Below are 21,148 nucleotides of genomic sequence, written 5' to 3' on the forward strand. Positions count from 1 at the left end.
TATAGCTAGCTTAACATTACTGCTTCCACTGGAAAACAGAATAGGAGATGGAATTTGAGTGGATTGGAAGAGCATTTTGTAGGTTACCTTTATAAGGGATGTACACCCTCCTTTCATGGCATAAATTGATTGCTGATATATTTAGGTATAAGTAGAAATTTTCTGTGGATGTTTTCTGTTATTTTTCTTATAGTTCTCTTGTGCTGTCATCTGAAATGTGTTCTACTTTGGGAGCCAGAGTACTGGAAATAACCAGATCTTTGATCCATTCCTCTTGCTTAGTGTGTCCCACTACAGGAGGAGTGCAGCTGAAGAATAACTGAGGTCTAGAGTCTCTGTCTTTTGAATTAGACCAATCTGTACATGTGAAAGATATATTCAGCCTTCTTTTAGTCTGTATTCATCAGACTGTTATATCCAATCCCAATCTGTTATGTCATTGAGACATGCCCTTGGTTCTAGTTAAATACTAGAGCAAGTCTGTGCCCAGCACAATGGAACCTATTTCATTTGCTCACCTCTTAAACATGCTGCTGACCACCTCGCTCCACAGTGGTTTAAATATTGCCACTTCTGTTAGGAACCCTTTGGCTTTACAGTTTAACTCATAAGGAAGGCAGTATGCTTTGTAGACTTTCTGAATATACAGCTGCTTTCCATGTAATAGTATCATATACCAGCAAACCATAAATCATATATACATATTCTTCTTTACCTTACATGGCTCAGACTGTTCTGAGAAAAACTGGTTCTACCATCTAGTAGATGCTGTTCCTTTAGCATAATCATTGCTTGGGTAGACCTATTTAAAAAGATCTTGCTAATCCAGTGATCTGGCTCAGGCATGACCGAATGGTGCACATGCTGATATCTTGAGTTTGTTCCTAGTTCCAATAAGCGTGTTTGGAATGCATTGCTTGAATTCAACTGAAAAGTAACTGAAAGCAATGCAGGATTAAACAGGAAAACCAGATTGTACAAAACAGTTAATTTGTGTTGCAAAAGTTTTGCTGTGTTTTTTTCTGCTAGACTGATAAAAATGTTGAAAAAGTCAATGAGGTTTAAGATTAGAACCTTTTTAAAAACAGAGGTTGATTGTGCCTTTTTGTCTTCGGAGAGGCTTGCCTCAAGTTTCTAATGGTGTGTTCCACTTCCAGCTATGTTTCAGTTGCCTTAAAAGGATAAGCATGAAATCTTAAAGCTTACTGTGTGGTAAAATCTTACTTAACCTGCACTTAATGTACATTATTATTCAGTGGAATGATTACTGTAGCAGGAATCACTGTTTCTGAAAATCTGCATGTGGAGTCAGTTTAGAGCACATGGCTTTGATACACAAATTGCCCTATTTTAGGTCCCAGAGTTTAGCCATCATTATTTTTTAGGATATTACAGAGTCCTCCTTTCCGGCTAAAGTTAGTTGTCTTGTTTGTTCTACTTTTTTTCATTTAATTTTTTTTCCTGCTGATGAGATACTTTGGAAGCTATCTTGTAGCATGAACAGAATATAGAGATGTGTAGTTAAACTATAAATGTTAATTTAATTTAAATATATGTCATAGATTTGAGAAAATTACAATTTGTAAGTTGCTGGGATTTATTCTGTCACTTCGTATAAAAGATTCTCCTCCAGTCATGTGCCAGCTGGAAGACTATATTAATCAGAAGTTGTTACAGAAAAAAGCTAGGAAGGTTCCACACAAGAAGTCTGCTGAAAAACTGAACTGTGGGAAGGAAGGTGTAGAATGAAGCTAAAATCTCTGAATCTCTGATTAGCTTTTATTACCTTTCCAACTTCTATATGTATCTATATATGCATGTAACTTTAAGTAAATTAAGTTCTGAAAAAATAGATTAATTAGGCCTTGTGTTCTCTAGGGAAACAATGCACAAATGAACTTAAATTCTGCCTCCATTGGTAATGGAAAAATGTAACCATTTTTAATAGTTTTTCATTTGTTTCTAAAAGAACATTGAATTGCTGTTGAACTTTAGGAGCAAGATTAATGCCCCAGGTGATATCCTGTACCATAACTTAAGAAATACATACTTTTCCTTACAACTTACTAATATTCATGCTTGTTGTGTAAGCACGGTCTTTCTGGGAAAAATTTCTTGGAGATTCTTCAAGTATAGTATCACTGACAAGAAAAATAAATAATTTGTTGACCAACAAGTTATTTAGGCTTTTAAAAAAATCTGTATAGCTAAATTTCAAATTCAGAAGCCTATTCCTGTATGGCTTTTAAGAATGGTCCTTAGAAAAGTACAGAAAGTAGTACATGCTGGCTAATAAAATTAGCATTGTGTTCATACTTTTTATAAGGCTATACTGTAGTTATAAATGTTCTTGAAGTAGTCACAGTAGAGTAAGGTACTGATTGTAGCTACATAAGGTCTTGCTCTTACAAAGAACCTGTTTATCTGTTCTGTGTTGTGGTGTTTTGCTGTTCAGTCTTAATCAGGTTTAACTCTTCTGCGGAAGCTGTAGTAGTGGAAATAATGTCTAGCTGTGTAGTAGTAAGGCTTCAAATGCCAGGTTGTTTTATGTATTTCTTACTGTGACTTCATCCAGTTTGGTAATACATGAGGATCAAAGTGAGTGGCATTGCATACCAGCAACATGCAATATTCTGTGTTTACTTTCAATGATTGATTTTTATTTTGTTTTAAATAGAATATGGAGAAGAGAACACTTGAGCCTGTAGAGCAGCATGCCATAAAAGCACATCTGCAGTGTATTTATTTCTGTACTTGGATTCAGCGTTTCTAGTAACTTGCTGTGTCTCGTTTTTACAGAATGGACAGCAAATTGTGGATGAACCTATGGGAGAAGATGATATCAACCCACAAACTGTGAGTAAAAGATGGTTGTAATAAAGATAGACATTACAACATTGTAGCACACTGATATCACTTAACTTACGGGCAGTTTGTCACTAATGTTTTGTTGTTTAGGTTTACTTGACATGAAGTGCAATCTGGGATCCTGATATTTTTGAGAGGTTCTTTCTCACTGACTCCTGTCTGGCTCGGTATCTTACTGTTTGTTCTGATGAACTTGTATGCTTTCCCTAGTATTTTTGTATGATATAGATTCTCTTTAGTATTTTTAATATGAGGTAGGCATTCTTGTGGAAAGCTCAAAGCTGAATATGGTAGAAATTATAATTGAGTTGGGGAGTGGGAAGGTTTGATAGTAAGATGTGGCTAGGAAGGGAGGTTGAGCTCCTCTTTTCTTATGTTAGCAAACCTTAAAAACATGTAGTTCTTTTTTTGCTGTTCACTTTTCCTAGTGCCAGCAAGCAAAGCACTTCCATTGGCTTCAGTTAGTCTTATTGGTGCATAGGTGAAAATATTTTACATCTATGCATTACAAGAGTATGCTTTATTAATAATTAAGGTTTCAGTTCTGGTCGTGTCACAGAAAATGATTCTTTCATTGCTAAATTCCACACATATTCTGTTGCGGACACATGTGCACTTACTGTATGAAATAAGATTCTTTCAGCGTGGCAGTGTACACCATATCTTTTTCCCCTTGTAGTTTGACATGTAAGGTGTAACAGCAGCTATCACCTTTGTTCTTCCATACTGTTGTAAGATTTCTGAGCTGTAGCTATCTTGTTAGCATTGGTCATTTCATATTTTCCTTATTGAACTCTGTAAAACTAGATTATTTGCATCATAAATCTTCATTAGCCTGGGAGATTCTTTCTATTCCCTTTCTCCATAGAACCGAGAAGCCAAGCTACAAAGTTTTAGGTCTTCTTCCTGGGCTTCTGGTTGACAAGTTTAGAAGTGTCACATTGGAGTGCATTCCAGAGTAGCAAAGCTAGTCCATTGAGTCCCAGGCGTTCCTAAGAATTTTCTCTGTTGAATGTGGATTCCAACTTTCCTCTTGTGTTGCTATTTTGTCTAAGTTGGAGTGGAAGAGAACTTCTGTTCGTTGGTTTGGAACTGACAAAACTAAGGGCTCCAGAAATGTTTGCATGGAGATACTCAAAGATGATCGCTGTAGGTATGGATGTAGATGGTGACATAAGACCCCTTCCCTGCCTCAGATAAGATGCTAAATGCTGAAACATGCTTAGTGAAGTTTTCATGGTGATGGAATAGCCAAAAGCAGAGGCTGAACTATTAATGTAGATATTGAGTGTTTACTGTAAATCAGATCTGAATAGTAAGCATTAGAGCACTCTGAACTAATGCATTGTGAAGCACACGTAGGTGTAGAGTGGTCACTCTGCGCTTGAACTAGCAAGTGAACACAAAAAAACCAGCTATCTATCCCTTTTTTCTTCCTTCACAATAACTTTTTTTTTCAGCTATCTGTAAATTCTTAAAACCCATCATATTCCTTTCTGCTTTCAGTAGTCTTTCAGGGGAAGATCAGGCGTGAGGAAGGACTGTGAAACTGTAGTTTCCATTGTGCTTGTAACTGAGAGGCATTAATCAAAGGAATTCTTAACCCAGGATTCTTGAAAATAGAAGTTTCTGCTGAAGAGAAGATCAGTCAGAAAGGTTCATTGATAATTTAAGTTCCTTATCTTCATGTCAAACTTGCAGTTTACAAAATTTCATGATGTGAAGATACCGGTGAGTTCAGGTTTCCTATTGCAATGCCTGTGACTTTTTCTCAGGCAACTTTAGTGTTTACCTGCAGTTTTGTGTTAGAGAGTACTAGCTGATTGTTAAACCTGGTGATAAATGGCTTTACCAATAAAACACAATTTTTGGAACTCCACATTTGCTTGCCATTCAGGGTTCATGTGCTGGTATTGCATATTGTGCAGACTTCAGCTTGCAATTAGATGGTCAAAGCTGTTTCCATCTATGCAGCATGGATATAAGTGCAACGCCAGAGCAGTTTCTCTCTCTGCTCAAGCTGTGGACAGAGCCAGTTTAAATAATGATTGGAGTTGCCTTTTCCATGTTTGCTTCAAACATAACAGTAATAGATGTAGCTCTTAATCTCCTAATTTTCATATCACCTTAAAAGCCTGTGCTATGTAACTGTTTTGATACCTCCTCATACCATGCAAGGCTCTGCTGTCTTTAGCACAGGGTGAAGAAGTAAGGCAAGTGCTGACGGATTACTCTAAAGTAGTGCAGTGTTAAAGAGTAAGAAAGGAACAATATTTGTGTGGTTAAAAGGCAAGACCAGAAGGAGATCATGTGTTCTAATATTCTGCATAACATAGACTACTATGCTTACTTGAATTCTTGTTTGAAGCAGAACATTTGTTATTGGGGAAGTGTTCCGTTTTGGTGTGGTTTGTTAATTTACTCTGATTAGGGCCATTGCTTGATGATAATTTCCTTGTTTTGAGTCTGTTACTTCACCTTCTTTCTATGAGCTTTTTTGTTTTGTGTTTATCTGCTAAAACTGTGTTCTTTAGCTACTGTCTTGGTTTTACATGGCAAGGTTTTGGTAGCGGGGAGTTGGCCACTGTGAGAAGAGGTTGAGGGCTGCCCCACCATATAGGACAGAGCCAGTTGTTGCTGGCTCCAAAATGGACCCACCACTGGCCAAAGCAGAGCCAGTCAACAAGGAGGAGCAATGAGAGAGTGGGTGGGTGTCTTTCAAGATTTGTTAACTGCAGGATTACTTACAAGTGGTTTCCTGTACTTTCTTCAGACATTTCCAAACTGCTGCTTTTTGGGAGAGCAACCTATTTTAACACAATATCATAGAATCCTTTAGGTTGGAAAAGACCCTTAAGACCACTGAGCCCAACTGTTAACCTAACACTGCCAAGTCCACCAGTAAACCATGTCCCTGAGCACCACATGCACACGTCTTTTAAATACCTCCAGGGGTGGTGACTCAACCACTTCCCCTGTTCCAGCCTGTTCCAATGTTCAACAACCCTTTTGGTGAAGAAAGTTTTCCTAATACCCAACCTAAACCTCCGTGGTGCAACTTGAGGCCATTTCCTCTTGTCTATTGCTTGTTACTTGGGAGAAGAGACCGACACCCACCTCGCTACAACCCCCTTCCAGGTAGTTGTAGAGAGCGATGAGGTCTCCCTTCAGCTTCCTTTTTTCCAGGCTAAACAACCCCAGTTCCCTCAGCCGCTCCTCATAGACCCCTCCCCAGCTTCGTTGCCCTTCTCTGGACACACTCCAGCACCTCAATGTCCTTCTTGTAGTGAGGGGCCCAAAACCAAACACAGGATTTGAGGTGCAGCCTCACCAGTGCCAAGTACAGGGGCACAATCACTTCCCTGCTCCTGCTGGCCACACTAGTTCTGATACAGGCCAGGATGCTGTTGGCCTTCTTGGCCACCTGGGCACACTGCCGGCTTATGTTCAGCTGGCTGTTGATCACCATCCCCAAGTCCTTTTCTGCTGGGCAGCTTTCCAGCCACTCATGCCCAAGTGCAGGACCTGGCACTTGGCCTTGTTGAACCTCATACAATTGACCTTGGCCGATCAATCCAGCCTGTCCAGATCCCTCTGCAGGGCCTTCCTCCCCTCGAGCAGCAAACTTACTGAGGGAGCACTCGATCCCTTCATCCAGATCATTTTTGAAGATAGTAAACAGATCTGGCCCCAGTACTGAGCCCTGGGGCGCACCGCTTGTGACTGATCGCTGACTGGATTTAACTCTAGTCACCATAACTCTTTGGGCCCATCCAGCCAGCCATTTTTTACTGAAGTGGACACCTGTCCAGCAAGTTTCTGCAGGAGAATGCTGTGGGGAACAGTGTCAAAGACTTTACTAAGGTCTGGGTAAACAATGTACACAGCCTTTGCCTCACCCACTAATCAGGTCACCTTGTAGAAGGAGATCAGGTTAGTCAGGCAGGACCTGCCTTTCATAAACCCATGCTGAATGGGCCTGATATGACCATTAAAAAATTAAAACATTTCTCTAATATTCTTTCTTGATTGAGCTACTTGATTAAGATTGTTTTAGCCTTTTAATGCCTCGGACCAGTAGGAAATTATTAGAAATTAAATAGGAATTAAATAGGAATTTATTTTGCGTTTATTTCTAGGTTGTGGTGAGTCAAATGTTGCCAATAGTGATATAAAATAATCTGGCTGGTTTTTTTATACAAAGAATTCCTGTGGCTGCTTAGTCAGTTATAGCTGGAAGCTAGACTTTGCTGTCTGTCAGCTAATAAAATACTACTTCAGCCAGAATGTGACATTCTTTGTGCTTCATATCTGTTTTGGTGCAAGATAAAGACTAATTTTAAATGACCACTGAAATTCATTTAAGTTCTTCTTTCTAACTTTGCACTGAAATGAACTTAGAGCATTTACATGGTCACTGACAATTTATGAAGTTCCTCAGCTGTAACTGAGGACGGTAGAGTGAACAGGCTTAGCATCTACCAGTACATTAGGTAAGAAGACAAAATATTCTGGTAGGTGTGTAAAGCATGCAAGTTCAGGATAGAGAGGGTTACCATAGTTCTGTGGAGATAGAAGGTGAAAACTGGAAATACTGCATCCTTTTGCTGCGTTAAATGTTTGGATAGTATGCTGATAAGGCAAATCAGATAAGAAATGTAAAATAAATATTAAAACCAACACAGTTTTATCTACATAGGAAGTCTCTCTAGTATTCTGTGTATCAAAAGATACATGTAATTTGTTACACCCCTGTTCTTTTGGTCAGAAGTAAAGTTAATTGACAGGAGAGTCTGAGTTGCATAGTTTTGATTCAAATTCAGTAGTTTGTTTTAGGAAAAGTGGGAGCTATAATGGTACATACCTGTTTCTGAGGTGTCCAAGATGCTGTACGGCTCAAAGTCTGGCTCCTCTTAAAAGAGGAATCGTTACATATGCTGGTTTTATTACAATGAATATACTGGTTATATCTGGCTTTATAGCTTTCTGTCAACATTTTTAATCTGATGTATCTCATAAATGATCTGGGTCCAGCAGGAAATAGATGTAAGAACAAGTAAACAACTGACTGAAGCTTGACCTAATGTGAAAGCTTAAGTGAACATTACTGAAAGAGGGGAAGCTATTTAAAGCCTTTTGTTTGCTACCTTTCTCACTCTTGTACTGTCTGCTGTTGCTTTCTGTATCTCTGTGTCCATAGAGATTGAGTAAATTAACTGAGCAAATTAATTGTTTTGAGCTCTTGCAATCATGTTGCATGCTTTCCTACTAGCTAAAGCTAGACAGGAAGGTTACAGCTGGTCCAGCAAGTAGCTTCCCATTTTGTATATACATGAAGAGCCTATCGTGTGTGCTGTGTTCTTTGTTCCGTTCTGTTATCTGGATTCAATTTAGCTGTTAAAACACTTAGTGCAACTGATGTATTACCACTGCACTCTACTAGCTTAAGCATAATTATTAAACATACCAAAATATTAGGTTCCACGTATTTGTGAAAAGTTTTCAGTAATACTTTGTAAGTTGCAGAAAAACTCAAGTATCTTATTTTTCAGTAGGCAAGGACTGAGATTATGGGTTTTTTTAGTATGGGCAGAAGTGGAACCTATTCAGGCTCAAACAACTTGGATGAAAAAGTAAACCCTCTCTGCAATGGAGGTGGTTGCGTAATATTGTTACACTTCTTGTATGCTTTGGTAAAACCTTAAACAAAATTCTACTTTTAAATAATCAAATTAAAGCATATATAGAATTAAATAGAACTAAAGCATAAAGCAGTGTATTAAAATATGCTGATCTGGATGATGAAAAACTAAATCCCAGTAGCTGCTATCCTTTTCCTAAAAATATATAACTAGGATAACTAACAAAGATAACTGTAATCAGTCAAAAGGTAGCGTAAGAAATGATTGCAAAGAAAAGTCAGTGGTTAAAAATGTCTGTTTCATTTATTTTTCTCTGATAGAATTTAAATAAAACAACTGTTTGCAGTCTGGAGACATGAAAATTACGACCTTTGTCTTGTCAATCAGTGTTTTAATAGAAGAGTTTATAAGGAAAACATTATCTTAGAAAAGGCTTTAAGATACATTAGAAAAATAATCTGAAGCATGTGGACAATATAGTCTCTTCATCAAAGTACTGAACTTGATCAGACAATTATGTGTAGTAGTAATGTTGAGATTCTACATTAGACGTATTCTACATGTTATACATGCACATATACTGTACAATTTACCATGAATCTATAAAACACTGGTCACGTGGGGGTGGATGGGGAGGTGTCAAGATAGGGACAGAGAGATCACTCACTGATTACAGTCATGGGCAAAACAGCCCCCCATCACTCACGCAGTAATACTAAAACCAGAGTAATCTGGGGATATCTCATTTGTTGTGTCACTGTCCATGAAAATAATGAAAGATAAGAATGTTAAAATGAAGTAATTCAGCAAAAAAAAGCATAATTAAACGGACAAATGCTTAGATTTTAAAACATTTGAGTGAGGCTTTAACTGATTTTTAGCTTCACCTCAATTTTTAATATTACAGCATTGTTCTGGTGAGAACTCTTAGTTTCAAAAACTTAGTTTGCATTTTGGCAGGTTGAAGCACTGTTTCAGGACAGCTCCAAACTCCTGTTGGATATTGCTGTTTGGGTGCTCAGTAACAGTTTCTGATTACAAGAAAAATCATGTGAATTTGGATGACCATGAACATATTTCTGATGAACATCTTGATATGTTTGTTTTCCTTTTGCTGGCATAACTTTTACACTTCAGTACACAGTGTGTGTATTTTTGTCAGAATTTTGATGTAAATTCTTGGCTTTGTGGTAGAGGTTGTAAGACAGCTAGAATTTCTAAAATATTACAGAAATATTTGGGCTCACAAGTATTCATAGATGACTGAGTTTGGGATTTCTCATTTTTTACAGACTGATACTTAATCTTAGCTGAAACAGCTACTTGGATAGCTTATCAGTAGTAAAACAGTGACAAGTTAATATTTTTATAGTTTTACTGAGAGATGATACAGTAAAGTTATACTTTCACATTGCTTACACATCTTGAATGTGTAATTATTGCCTATTCATACAGAAAACAAACTGAGGAAGCTTTCTTTAGAGCCATAGCAATGCAGTTGTTTGAAACCATAATATTGCATAATTCAGTGTAACACCATGTTTCTTGTTATGAAGTAAGCTGTAGTTTCTGTTGAAGCCAGATGATAACCTGGCCATGTAATGAGATGGTGTCCACTGTGTAATGCAGTGAAGGACACTATCTGGGTTACAAATACTAAACTCGGACTTTAAGGTGGTCCGTAATTCTTAAATTTCTTCTAATGTATTTTATTAAATATATGTACACATGTTTTTAATTCTGTTTTACAATCAAATAACTTGATTCTTGAACAAATACGTTTCCCAAGCAAACTGTTTACAGCTGTAAAACTTCAATCCAGTTATTCCCTTCTCTGTGCCTAGATTTTCCTTTGTAAATGGTAGAATACCCTTTTTTTCCTCTCATGTAGTGAAATTGGAAGTTCATTATCTTCCAAAGCACTGTGCTGTGCTGTAACTTGGATGAATTTTGGTGGAATCTTACAGTGAAGTACATGCATCTTACCTGTGTAAGAATGGACTTAGTGGTCCTCGTGTAAGAACTTCCTGGCATCCTTATAGGTAGTGCAAAGCTTTTAGTCTGAAATGTTAGCTGTTAGATGTCAAACCCATATAAAGAAGGCAAACCCTGGCATATTACCCGCACCCTCCCCCCCCCAAGATATCATGAGGTGTTGAGGAAAGGTTACAGCAAAACTTTCATTGATGTCTTCTAATGCATTTTCTGAGTGGCTTATTTTACACTTAGTGTCTTAGGTGCAGCATACTTTCTGCATCTTAGTTGGAAAATTGGGTAATGTGAGAGTGTAGCAACATTAGAAGTCAAGCTGCTTACTTGTTATATGAAGAGAAAACAGATGGTAGCCCTGAAAAGCCTGTAAACTAGCAGATGGAAATTGCCACACCCCCTGATTAATAGAATATTGCTGCTCTGGCTATACCAACATATTTATAATGAAGAGGAGTGTAGTATTCAGCTTCTGAAAACTCCAAAAAGTAGCTCGCTGTTCCTCAACTTCCAGATAACTGAAGGCAATCCATACTACAGAGCATTGCTTGTCTAGCAGCATAAAGACTTAATTTGCATTATTACACTTCTCGGACTGACAGAATAGGAAGATTGTCTACCTAATGGACTCCACTTAGATGAAGTGCTTCAACTTTTTCTGGTTATGTCTAAAAGTGAGCATCTCACTGTGGTGTGCACATTCTATTCAGTAAAACTTACGGATTCCCACATGTTCTGTACAGCTTTAAGAATTCCTCCAGCATCTTTCAGTTCCGGTCTCTGTGGAGGCTGAGCGCCCCATTCTCTTGAATGTCTGGACAGCAAGTCTGATCACATTTTCTCTTCATTTTTTGTAAATTCAGAGCATCCAATAGGAGGTGAAGATGAGAGATGAACTCACTTTCTGTACTGGGGGACAAAACGCATTGTGCAAGTGGAGTTCTGCAGTTGACAGAACTGTCGCTGACAGGCATAGCAAATTCCTTTTGTTTTGGAGAGGGTTGTGTTTCGTGGTAAACATGTATAATACAAATCCGTATCAAAGACTTCAAGGTAAGGAGAGCAATTTGCTGAAGCAATTTGTCCTTGTTATCACAGACTTCTCTGTTGGGGACTGCTGCCCTCTAACCTGTCTCCTTCTTATACGAAGGAATATTTAAAAGGGCAAGCTCTCTTCTCAGAGATTCCAAAATGAATTATGTAGCATATATCTTAATGTTTCTGGTTGGCTGGTGGTGCTCTTTGGGAACCATGCCGGCTTTATTCTCCTGGAACATAAGAAATTTCTTCCACCTGCTGCAGACCCATGCCAGTTATAGGAGAACTATTGTTGTGAAGTAACCCCACTGACCTCTGAGCACTGTGCTTTGTACTTTACTGGGAGGTCACATAAAAGATTTTGGAGAGCAGTAGTCAGTAATAGTACGAATACTGCAGTTGAAGTGCCTTACTCCTGTCACCCTTAGCAGCTAGAGCTTGTCTGCAGCAGAACACACTCATACCCTTACAAGAAAAGGAGAAGAAAATGGTTATTTAGCCACAGTATCTTTTCAGCTTTAAAGAACATTATAGTTGGTGTAGGTCTTAACCACTTACTCTCCATTTCTGCTTTTAGCTCAGCTTGCTATCGTAGTGTTTAACGTAGTGACTTAGAGATTCCTCATCACTCTGCTTTTAGTGCGTTCATACATGTTCTTGACAAGGTAAGGCAGAGAGCTTGAATGGTCTCCCATTTAGTTATTTAATATTTTTTTTTAAGTCTTCGAAGTGTAAACAACTATATTGCTGTTAAACTGCAATTCATGAGATAGTTCAGTTTTGAGGAGGAAGTAGCTGGAAGTTTAAAACAATTGAAGAGAGGAAAGCTTCAAGTAATTTTTGTACCATTTATTAAATACTTGAAATCCTTGTGTTGCAGTAACCTCCTTGTGTTCAAGAAGCTTTGTTTATCCCGAAACAAATATGGAATCATTTTTCATGCTGTGTTACTGCTGTTGTAGCAGAGGCTGTTTCTACCAAAAAGGCTACAAGACTGGACTGTAAAAAGTACATTGTAATTGAGGACTCAATGAGTAGTAGTAGCTACTGAATGCCTTTGTAATTTATAATAATAATAACTGTGTATATTCAATACATAGAATTTGGAAGACATGAATCAAGACCTAGGGGAGTACAAGAGAATACAAAAAAGGCACATCTTTGCTTGTGGGGTCCTGATAAAGCCAGGAATGAGGGCTCTTTATTTCATCTCTGCATTTGGGCAAGAAGGTCTTCGCTCACATGGAGGAGATCCAGGGTTTAAAGGCGAAGTTAGAAACTGATACTGTAGACAGCCAGGATGTGGTATAGAGGTGGAAGCAACATATTCTGTCACTTAAAATAAATAAATTACTGGCTTTGTCTTCTGAAGAGGAATTAAAATGTAAAAAACTTGCAGTAATCCGGATATTTGCTAGAACCCAATCAAGGGAGGTAGTTTGGAGGATTTGTTTTAATGCCTTGTGCAGCAAGAAGTACAGTATTTTGCTGTGTGTTACCGAGTCACTAAATGGAATCACCTGGATCTGTTTATAGCTGAGTCCTTGTATATGCCTTTGACTAAATGTTGTTACTTGCCTTTATTTATTGCTTGAAGAAAAGCAGTCTTGCTCCATATTCTAATGGAGCATGTACTATGTAATTTGTTGTTTTTAATAAATATAAAAAAAGCTAAAGGTACTGTCAATATTCAGAACAATAACTTCTGTACTAAACCTAGAGAGACGTCAAATTAAAAACTTCATCTCTAGCTGTTCAAAATGCTTCTAAGAATTAGAATTCAGTCATTCCTTCAAAGTTGGGGTTTTTTTAACATTGAAAGAAAGCTTAGGTATCGTTATTACTTTAAGAAATTTTTCACTCTCTACAGTGAAATAATGTATTGGTACGTAAGTCAGGCATTTGAGCTGGGCAATCCAATTCAAATAATTTCTGCAATCTGTCTTGGCCTTGCCTCTATAACATCTGTGTAGCATTTTCTATTTGCAAAATTTCAAAGGGTTATGCGCAAGGTCTGTTTGTGCCTCCAACAACTCTAGGAAATAAAAATAGTCATTAAGCATAAGCATACTGCATTCTCTGTGTTGAAGACTAAAAAGTAGTGAGATATGATATCTTAAAATATTTTGTAAAATTAAGTTAAAATTCATAAGAATACAGTTATCACATGTAGGACTTAAAATAGTTGTTATTCGGCTTAACTAGTGAAATGTTGCATAGTAGCATGATTTCTGAAATAGATGTTGATCTTTTTTGTTCTTTTCTGGGAACTAGGAATAAATAACATCTGCAACAGCATGTTGCTATCAGGCAATCTGTTTATGTTTCCTATGCTGGTCTCTGCAGCATCAGCAACGTAAGTACCACTGCTGCCCAGTTCTTCTTTACCACGACGCAGGGGATAAAAAAAATCAGGGTCTCTTTTTTTTTTTCCCTTTTTTCTTTTTTTTCCCTTTTTTTTTTTTTTGACCTTTTCCCCCCCCCTTCTCTCTCCCCACCCCACCAACTGTGTCTGACTTGCCTGACAGGAAATTTTCTAATTGCCGGAACAGCTGGTCACAGCAAAAACACCAGGGTTGGTCTTCCCTGCTAGACTTATGATCGCTCAGTCAGAAAATCTAAACATCATGGTTTTAGTCATGTTTAAGTTTCTGGCTCTACGTGTTCATTCTGTTCGGGTGAGCTTAGTTTCTTATTTAAATGAATAAAGGGAAAAAGGGGAAATTTTGTTTTAATTAAACTTCTAATTTGAAAGCAGTATTAGTCTTTCACTGCTTTGGGATCAGTGCTGTTTGTATACGAAGCCTTTTGTTTTTTCTTAAAAAAAAAAAAAGTTTGTGGTATGCTCATATTTTGTAGACATTTCTAAGGTATGTGTTAATAATTTAGCCTTATTGGGAAATTTTTACCTGTATGTAAATTCTGTATAACTTTCTTTTTTCTTCAGAAATGTCTGAGCGTAGCTGTATGTTATTTTCTCATTGATAGTCTAGATTTATTTAAAATGGTTGTGTTTTTAAAATTAATACTTAGTGGTTATTTTAATAGTTACATTTCATGTAATACTTTAAACTGTAAAATATGGTTGTCTGTGGAGTGACAGATAAAATAACTCGGGCTTATTAATATGTTAAATGTACTTCTGAAAACACTTACTAAAAATAGTGATGCTCTTATGTTACAGTTAATGTTATGTTTAATTCAACTTTTAAATGATATTTCAGTCTTAGCAGATATTTAATTTGTATAATTTGTCTTGTTGTTGAGTATGTATTTAAACATAAAAGGGTTTTTTAAGTTGAGATAAATCTCTAGTGGAGAACTGTATTATCCCGAGCACTGTTTCTGAACTGTTTAAAAATACATGAAAACTTGCAATGTGATAGAGCATTTTACCATTGAAACTCAAATAACTTTTCATGTTTCTCCTCCTGTGAGTCTGCAAATACTTTTCAGCAGGAAAAAAACCAATGCCACCACCACCGGAAAAAAAAAAAAAAAAAACCCACACCAAAAAACCTCAAACCTTTTTGTGTCTTAATATCTTAAGTGAAGCAGGTCTATTAATTTGTAAATAAAAGTGATAATAATTTAACACCTACTAGCCTATGTACTGGTTTAAACTTTGCAATATGTGTTAGAAAATGAAATTGAAATCGCTTGCCATAACTGAAACACTAAAGACATGCATAGCCTGCATTATATACAGTTTTTTTAATGTAAACTTATAAAATCAGCATTTATCAGCTTAGTTCTGAATTATAGTTCTTTTAAGAAATACCTTTCATGTTGCCTGTCAAAAAGTCTCAGATAAAATACTATATTTTTGTATCTACTTACGGCAGCTTGATTATATTGTCTTTAACATTCTGTTAATTTTAAAATGCTAGACAGTGCAGCCCATATAAATTTTAGAGTATATGTAGGATATTATCTCAATGAAATAGGAATCATAGCTTTCATAGATTAGTGCTGAATATGCTCGTGGATTTAGTTTTTTTAAATTTTTTTAACTTTGAAATTTTTTTTTAATTGCAATGCTCTGAAATGTTGGTGCTTGCAAAGTAGGAACAAAACTTATCAGAGTTCCTGGGAAATGAAAGTTCCACCCAATGAGTATTTTTTTCCAATGCTGACAAGGCACAGTCTAGTTCATGAGATAATTTCATGGTGTCTGATTAAAAGAGAACTGCATTACAAAACTGCTTTTGGGACCAACATTTGAGCTTTTAAAATGCTTACAGGAACTCCTCAGCTTTACTTGCTAAACAACCTACTGCTCACAATTCCTTTGGGGAGGAAGCAGTAGAGTCCTATTTCTATCCTGGCCTTCATGTTTTCATTCTGAGGAGGGAAAGTATCTTCAGATTTACCCTCCCAGCCTGGCCACTCATGTTTATCCAAAGGGCCTTATCTATTCTTTGACTTGTTGCTCTGGGACAGGACTCATTCTTCAGACTTCAAACTCCTGTCTTTATTCATCTATAACACCAAAAGAATGGGAGAAGTTCAGTCTCAGTAACCAGGTCTGCAGTCTTCATTATGTGAGTTGGCTACCTGGAACAAATGTGCATGTAGACGTCCTTCTCAATCTCAAAACTGTTGTAGTGAAAGCCAGGAACAGAAAAGAGTCCAAGGTATAAAAGAATAAGTGCATAAATACAGTGATTTTTCTTTATTATCTCTGTGCATTGTTTTTTTCTTAGAGACTTAACAATTTAAGAATAATTTAAAAAAAAAAAAACAAAAGCCTGAAACTAAACATTTGCAAATAGAGTTTGCTTTTAGGAAATCTTATTTTCTGTCAGGTACAAAATAGATGCCGTCTGCAACAGGTAATTTGATGTCAGTTGAACGTGTAAGTTTTTGCATCTTTTAAAAAGAAGCAAAGACATAAATTGTGAAAGCCTGTATTTCTGATTTCAAATGTCCACGTTAATTAGAACTTACTTCTGCTCTATTCTTGCTTTTCTTTGGTACTAGTGGAAAAGAGAGAACATACACAGAATATCCTTAAGTCAGCTTGACTTAATTTTATGCATGGCAGTGCTTTGCTTTTTGTTGTACTAGAATAATTGCTACTTCAAAAGCAGCATTTTTAATCAGCTTTTTAGAACAATTGTGTACAAACATTTAAGTGATCATTAGTTCTGTTAAGTGACTCAAATTGAATATTAGTCACAAATACAAGGAATGTTTTTTTTGTTCCATGGTTCAGCTCACTAACAATGCTTACTGAAGTAATGGGAAATTGTGAAATGCTTGTTGGACATTGGTGGTTTGTTTTTTTTTTTTAAAGGCAGTTTTGAATTTAAAGGTAGGAGTACAATGCGTATAGAATGTATGAATGTATATAGAATGTGTTTGAGATTTTTAAAAATATCGAGGCTGGTGCAGTTCTCACATTTTTAACTTCCATTTTTAACTTGAAGATTTCCATAAGCCCTAATACAAAAGGTAGAAGTAATTGGTTTTCAGTTTGTTGGCTCTTTTTTGCTTCAAAAAGCATAGCTCATATGAGTTTTATTTCTTCAGGTACTACTGAAAATTCATCCTACGTTCATAAAAAGTTGGGAAGGTAAAAATGCATCTAGGAGACTTCCTGACTTAAGGGAGGGGAGGAAAAAGAAAATATGTATGTGAGCTGGGGAACTGTGCCAACATTGAGTCATCCTTTTAAAATCACTTGACATCCAATAAGCCTACTGTCCTTACAGGACATAACTGCTTTATGTAACTTCAGCACCAAGGTTTAATATCATAATCAATATTTCAGAAATGGTTTATATTTGATTACAGGAATCAACATTATGCTGCCTGTGACAGAAAAATACTTGGCCAAATACAGCAATGTCCAACTGAGCTCTGATAAATACAATGAAAGCTGAGAAAGCGGTAAAAGGAAACTTGCAATTGTGGTTGGAGCAGTGTTAAGTACCTTGCTGGGGAATCCATTTTTCTGTTTGCAGCATTATCTCCACTTGTACTGAATGTACATATGCCTCAAGAACACGCATTTGTCTAGAGGAAGCAAAACATTCCTGAAAAGGAGATTGAGAGGGTTGAAAACAAAGCTGCTACTTCCATAATGAAAATGGAAAATCAATGCAGCTACATACCTAATACTAACAAATGAAAACAGATAAAAGCTGCATTTTTGCTGCTGCTCAACTTTCAAGTGGAAAAGATTGCAATTAGCTCTTCATTCATTGGATTTGCATTTTTGAAATTTGTACGGTCAGTCGCGTAAACTGATACAGCAGTGAGTTCGTCAGATAAGTTAAAATTCATTAAGTGCAGGTGAACAGTATTACAGGGAATTACACTATGAACTGTCCTTTACACTGATAGAAATTACTATTACCTGTCTTGTAGGAAAAGGGTTGCACTTTAATACTGTTGAAATATTTGTATCTTTATTTCAGAGACTTGGCCCTAAAATAAATTTTAGAATTGCCATCTTATCTTGAAAGATGGCTAATGTTTGAGAGGGCTGTTCACCAATACTGATTTGACTTAGTTTTTGTGATTAAAAATAGCAGAAAGATTTGGTTTTTTCCTCTCATTCTGGTTCCTGACTGTATAGAAGTTGGAATTCCAGAATTGTGAACTTTCCTAATGGTGATTCTGGCTGTTCCTCATGTGAATTATCACTATACAAAAAAACCCAAATCCCAAACAGATTTTCATCCTTTTTAAAATGTTGTTTTAAATGGAAAATACTCATGAAATAGTTCCTGGAAGAGTTTCTGGTGGGATCCCACCAACATTTCTTAATGTATTAATAGTGTCCATTTAGAAGGAATGTTAAAAATACCAATATTGGCACAGTTAAATGCTAACTTGTGTATTAGGAACAAAGAATCTTGCACAATTTGGGGGAGTGACTTTGCTTTGGCAGGCAGTGACTCTGAAAGGACTAGCAATACCCTGGAACACTCAGCTAACACAGCCTCATGGTCGGTGCCTTAGCAACTGCAGTCTCTGCAGGGCAAGGCAGGAAGATAGTGGCTAGGAATAGTATGGGCCTATTGCTCTATATGCAGCATAAAATCTGTCCATTGTTACTGTGTCTAGCAGGGATGCAAGGGCTTCCAAAATAACATTAAAAATAAAAGATTATTCCGAGAAACCTTACAAGACCAGGAGCTGAAAGGTCTCTTTACAGTGAAAAATCTGAACAAGCCCTTACTTATCTTACGGCACAAATAAAGTCATAACTAAGTCTGTAAGTAACTATACATAGAAAATGATTCTGATTGTACCTTCTGTTAAGAGCAGTACAGAATTAACAGACAGAGGTGAAACCTGGGTAATTTTGGAACCAGGAATATCAGTATTTAAGTTCAGTTCTCCAGTAGTTACTTAACCTGACTTAGATATTAGAACAGATTTTAATTATTTATTGAGATTAAAATTTGTCAATCTGTTTCTTTAATGTTGACCTTAAGTCAAAGTCTTTTTATTCTTACAGTTTTTGGTCAGCATGTCAATAATGTTTGCTGTCCAGGAAGAACTTTTTTTTGAATACAGGACCTGTCTAAGGATTTTTTACATATGCCAGATTTCTTTCCCGCTGGGTTTTGATGAACTCAAGGATGTATAGTCATGTCTGTCCTAGTCATCTGTGCCTCTTACTGGAAAAATATGGTTTATTTAAAAGCCCTACTGAGAGGCAAGTTGCTTCTCAATTCCAAGAGCAAACATATTATGGTATTTTTTTTGTCCGGAAATAGTGTTGTAAAATTCAAAGGTTTTGTTTTATTTAAAATGAGTGTGAGGGTTGGTGTTTTATACTTGTTCCTTTTTTATGTCAGTTATTTCATAACTTCCATCTCTGCTAGATGCAGAAGGCGTTGGTATGTGGCCTTTTACTTTCTCTTACCATGAAACCTTTTATTCGGATGTTACAGGTTTGGTGTTGTATTTCTTGATATATTTCATACAGCCAGCAAGTGGGCAGAGGGAAATTTCTTTGATAAGTGCTTAGTAAACTGCCAGCTGAACTTCACTGCACTTCTGAGGAGATTTTTGCCTACATCTAGGTAGTATTCATTGTGTGGGAAAGTGAACATGCAGCCTTGTTTTGCGGTTACTTCTGTCCCTTTTATTAATGGAACATGGATGTTGTGCATTACCTTTAATATCCCCTTCCTGATGCAAATGATGCAAGATAGGATACAGTTATTCATCACATATCTCACGCAATAAGAACATTTCTAAATCCATGTATGAAATTTTTTATGAAGAAAATATTCTCAGAAATCTGTTTCTGAATTTGTTAGAAGCTTCCTGGTGAAATTCGAGTATGGTGAAGGAGCCATTTATTTTGTTTAGCCTTCAACTGCTCTTATTCACTACTTTTGTCATCAAATAAGAACACCCATTTTCCACAATAACAGGCATCAGAGTCATCAAAAATGTCATGCCAATCCTTTTGAAGTGTTTTGGCATGTTAAAAATAAATTGAATGTTCTTTCAAGGAGCCTTAATCTATAGGTACGCATAGTATGCACTGCACATACTTATCTTTGCTCTTGATATTATAAAAAAATAAACAGCCAGTTGTTGTCCTGTGCATAGTTGACCACAACAATTTTTTTTTAAAAAAACCCACAGTGTTATAATCAAATAAAACCTTCCTGGCCCCCTCCAATCCCCAATCTTGTTGTGCATGCATATCCTCGTTAGAGATCTTACTTTTGGACATCTTGGTTTTGGTTAACTTTCTGTATTTCATCTGATATCAGATTAATTTCACTGAAGCTGACAACAGAGATGATGCAGTCAGTCTTTCTGTTCAGGATAGGTCTAGTTTACTTTCATAGTCACATTCTACTTGACTTGACTGCTTTGGATGTCATAAGCTGTGAATGTTTCCCTGTATTTTTTTCCTTACCTTTCCCATTAAATGTCACCTATGTGTAGGAACAATTTAAATTGTTCCATTATTATTATTGCTGTAAAACTTTATTTTTTTTAGATAGCTGCTGCTTTTTCCTTTTAGTGTAATCTATATATAACATAGTATACTGAAAGGATAAGTTAAAATTGAAAAGTTTATACTCAGGTCTCTGTCACTTATTGTAAAGCTGATGAACTAACTGCTTTTTTAATAACTGTTATCTAAAATATGCTATCACAAAGAGTTAAGTGTTTAAAATACTTCTGCTCATATTCACATAATTTTGAGTACCCAGAAAAGAAGGAATCTGTCTTCTGGGGATACCTTTCCTAAGTAAGCATTCGATAGGTGACACACCAGCTTATTTTTTTTGGTGTTCTGTTTAAGTTCATTCACATCTAATTCTTACACATCTTTGAGAGTAAGGTAACTTTCTTGCTGAATTTCCTGTTTTCTGTCCCGGTGTTTTGGACCTTCTTTGTCAAGCACTTGTCATTGTGCATGTTCACACTGTGCTTACGCATTTATTCAAGAACCTGAAACTGAGAATTTTAGGTGCAATGGGACCCCTATGGTATTTGGATGTTCTAATGTTCCTTATTCCGGATAGTCGTCATTATTCCTGATACAAGTAAGACCGTAAATCTGATCCTGTACCATCTGTTTAGATGATTCAGAGCTTTTTCCTTGTGGATTATTTTGTCTG

At 36.6% G+C, this 21,148-nt stretch overlaps 1 protein-coding gene across 1 annotated transcript in view; it reads left to right on the plus strand.

Annotated features, from left to right (window-relative positions):
* The window catches only part of RPS6KA3 (ribosomal protein S6 kinase A3), a gene marked incomplete at both ends in the record, with an annotated part of 81,216 nt that overhangs the window by 12,625 nt on the left and 47,443 nt on the right, over positions 1-21,148 (plus strand). Inside the window, one exon of the mRNA XM_082014393.1 lies at positions 2,800-2,856. Within this exon, the coding sequence (XP_081870519.1) occupies positions 2,800-2,856 (57 nt within the window). The remainder of the gene's footprint in view (positions 1-2,799; positions 2,857-21,148) is intronic.

Source organism: Phaethon aethereus (genome assembly GCF_964289735.1).
Source record: "Phaethon aethereus genome assembly, chromosome: 1".
Taxonomy (NCBI): domain Eukaryota; kingdom Metazoa; phylum Chordata; class Aves; order Phaethontiformes; family Phaethontidae; genus Phaethon; species Phaethon aethereus.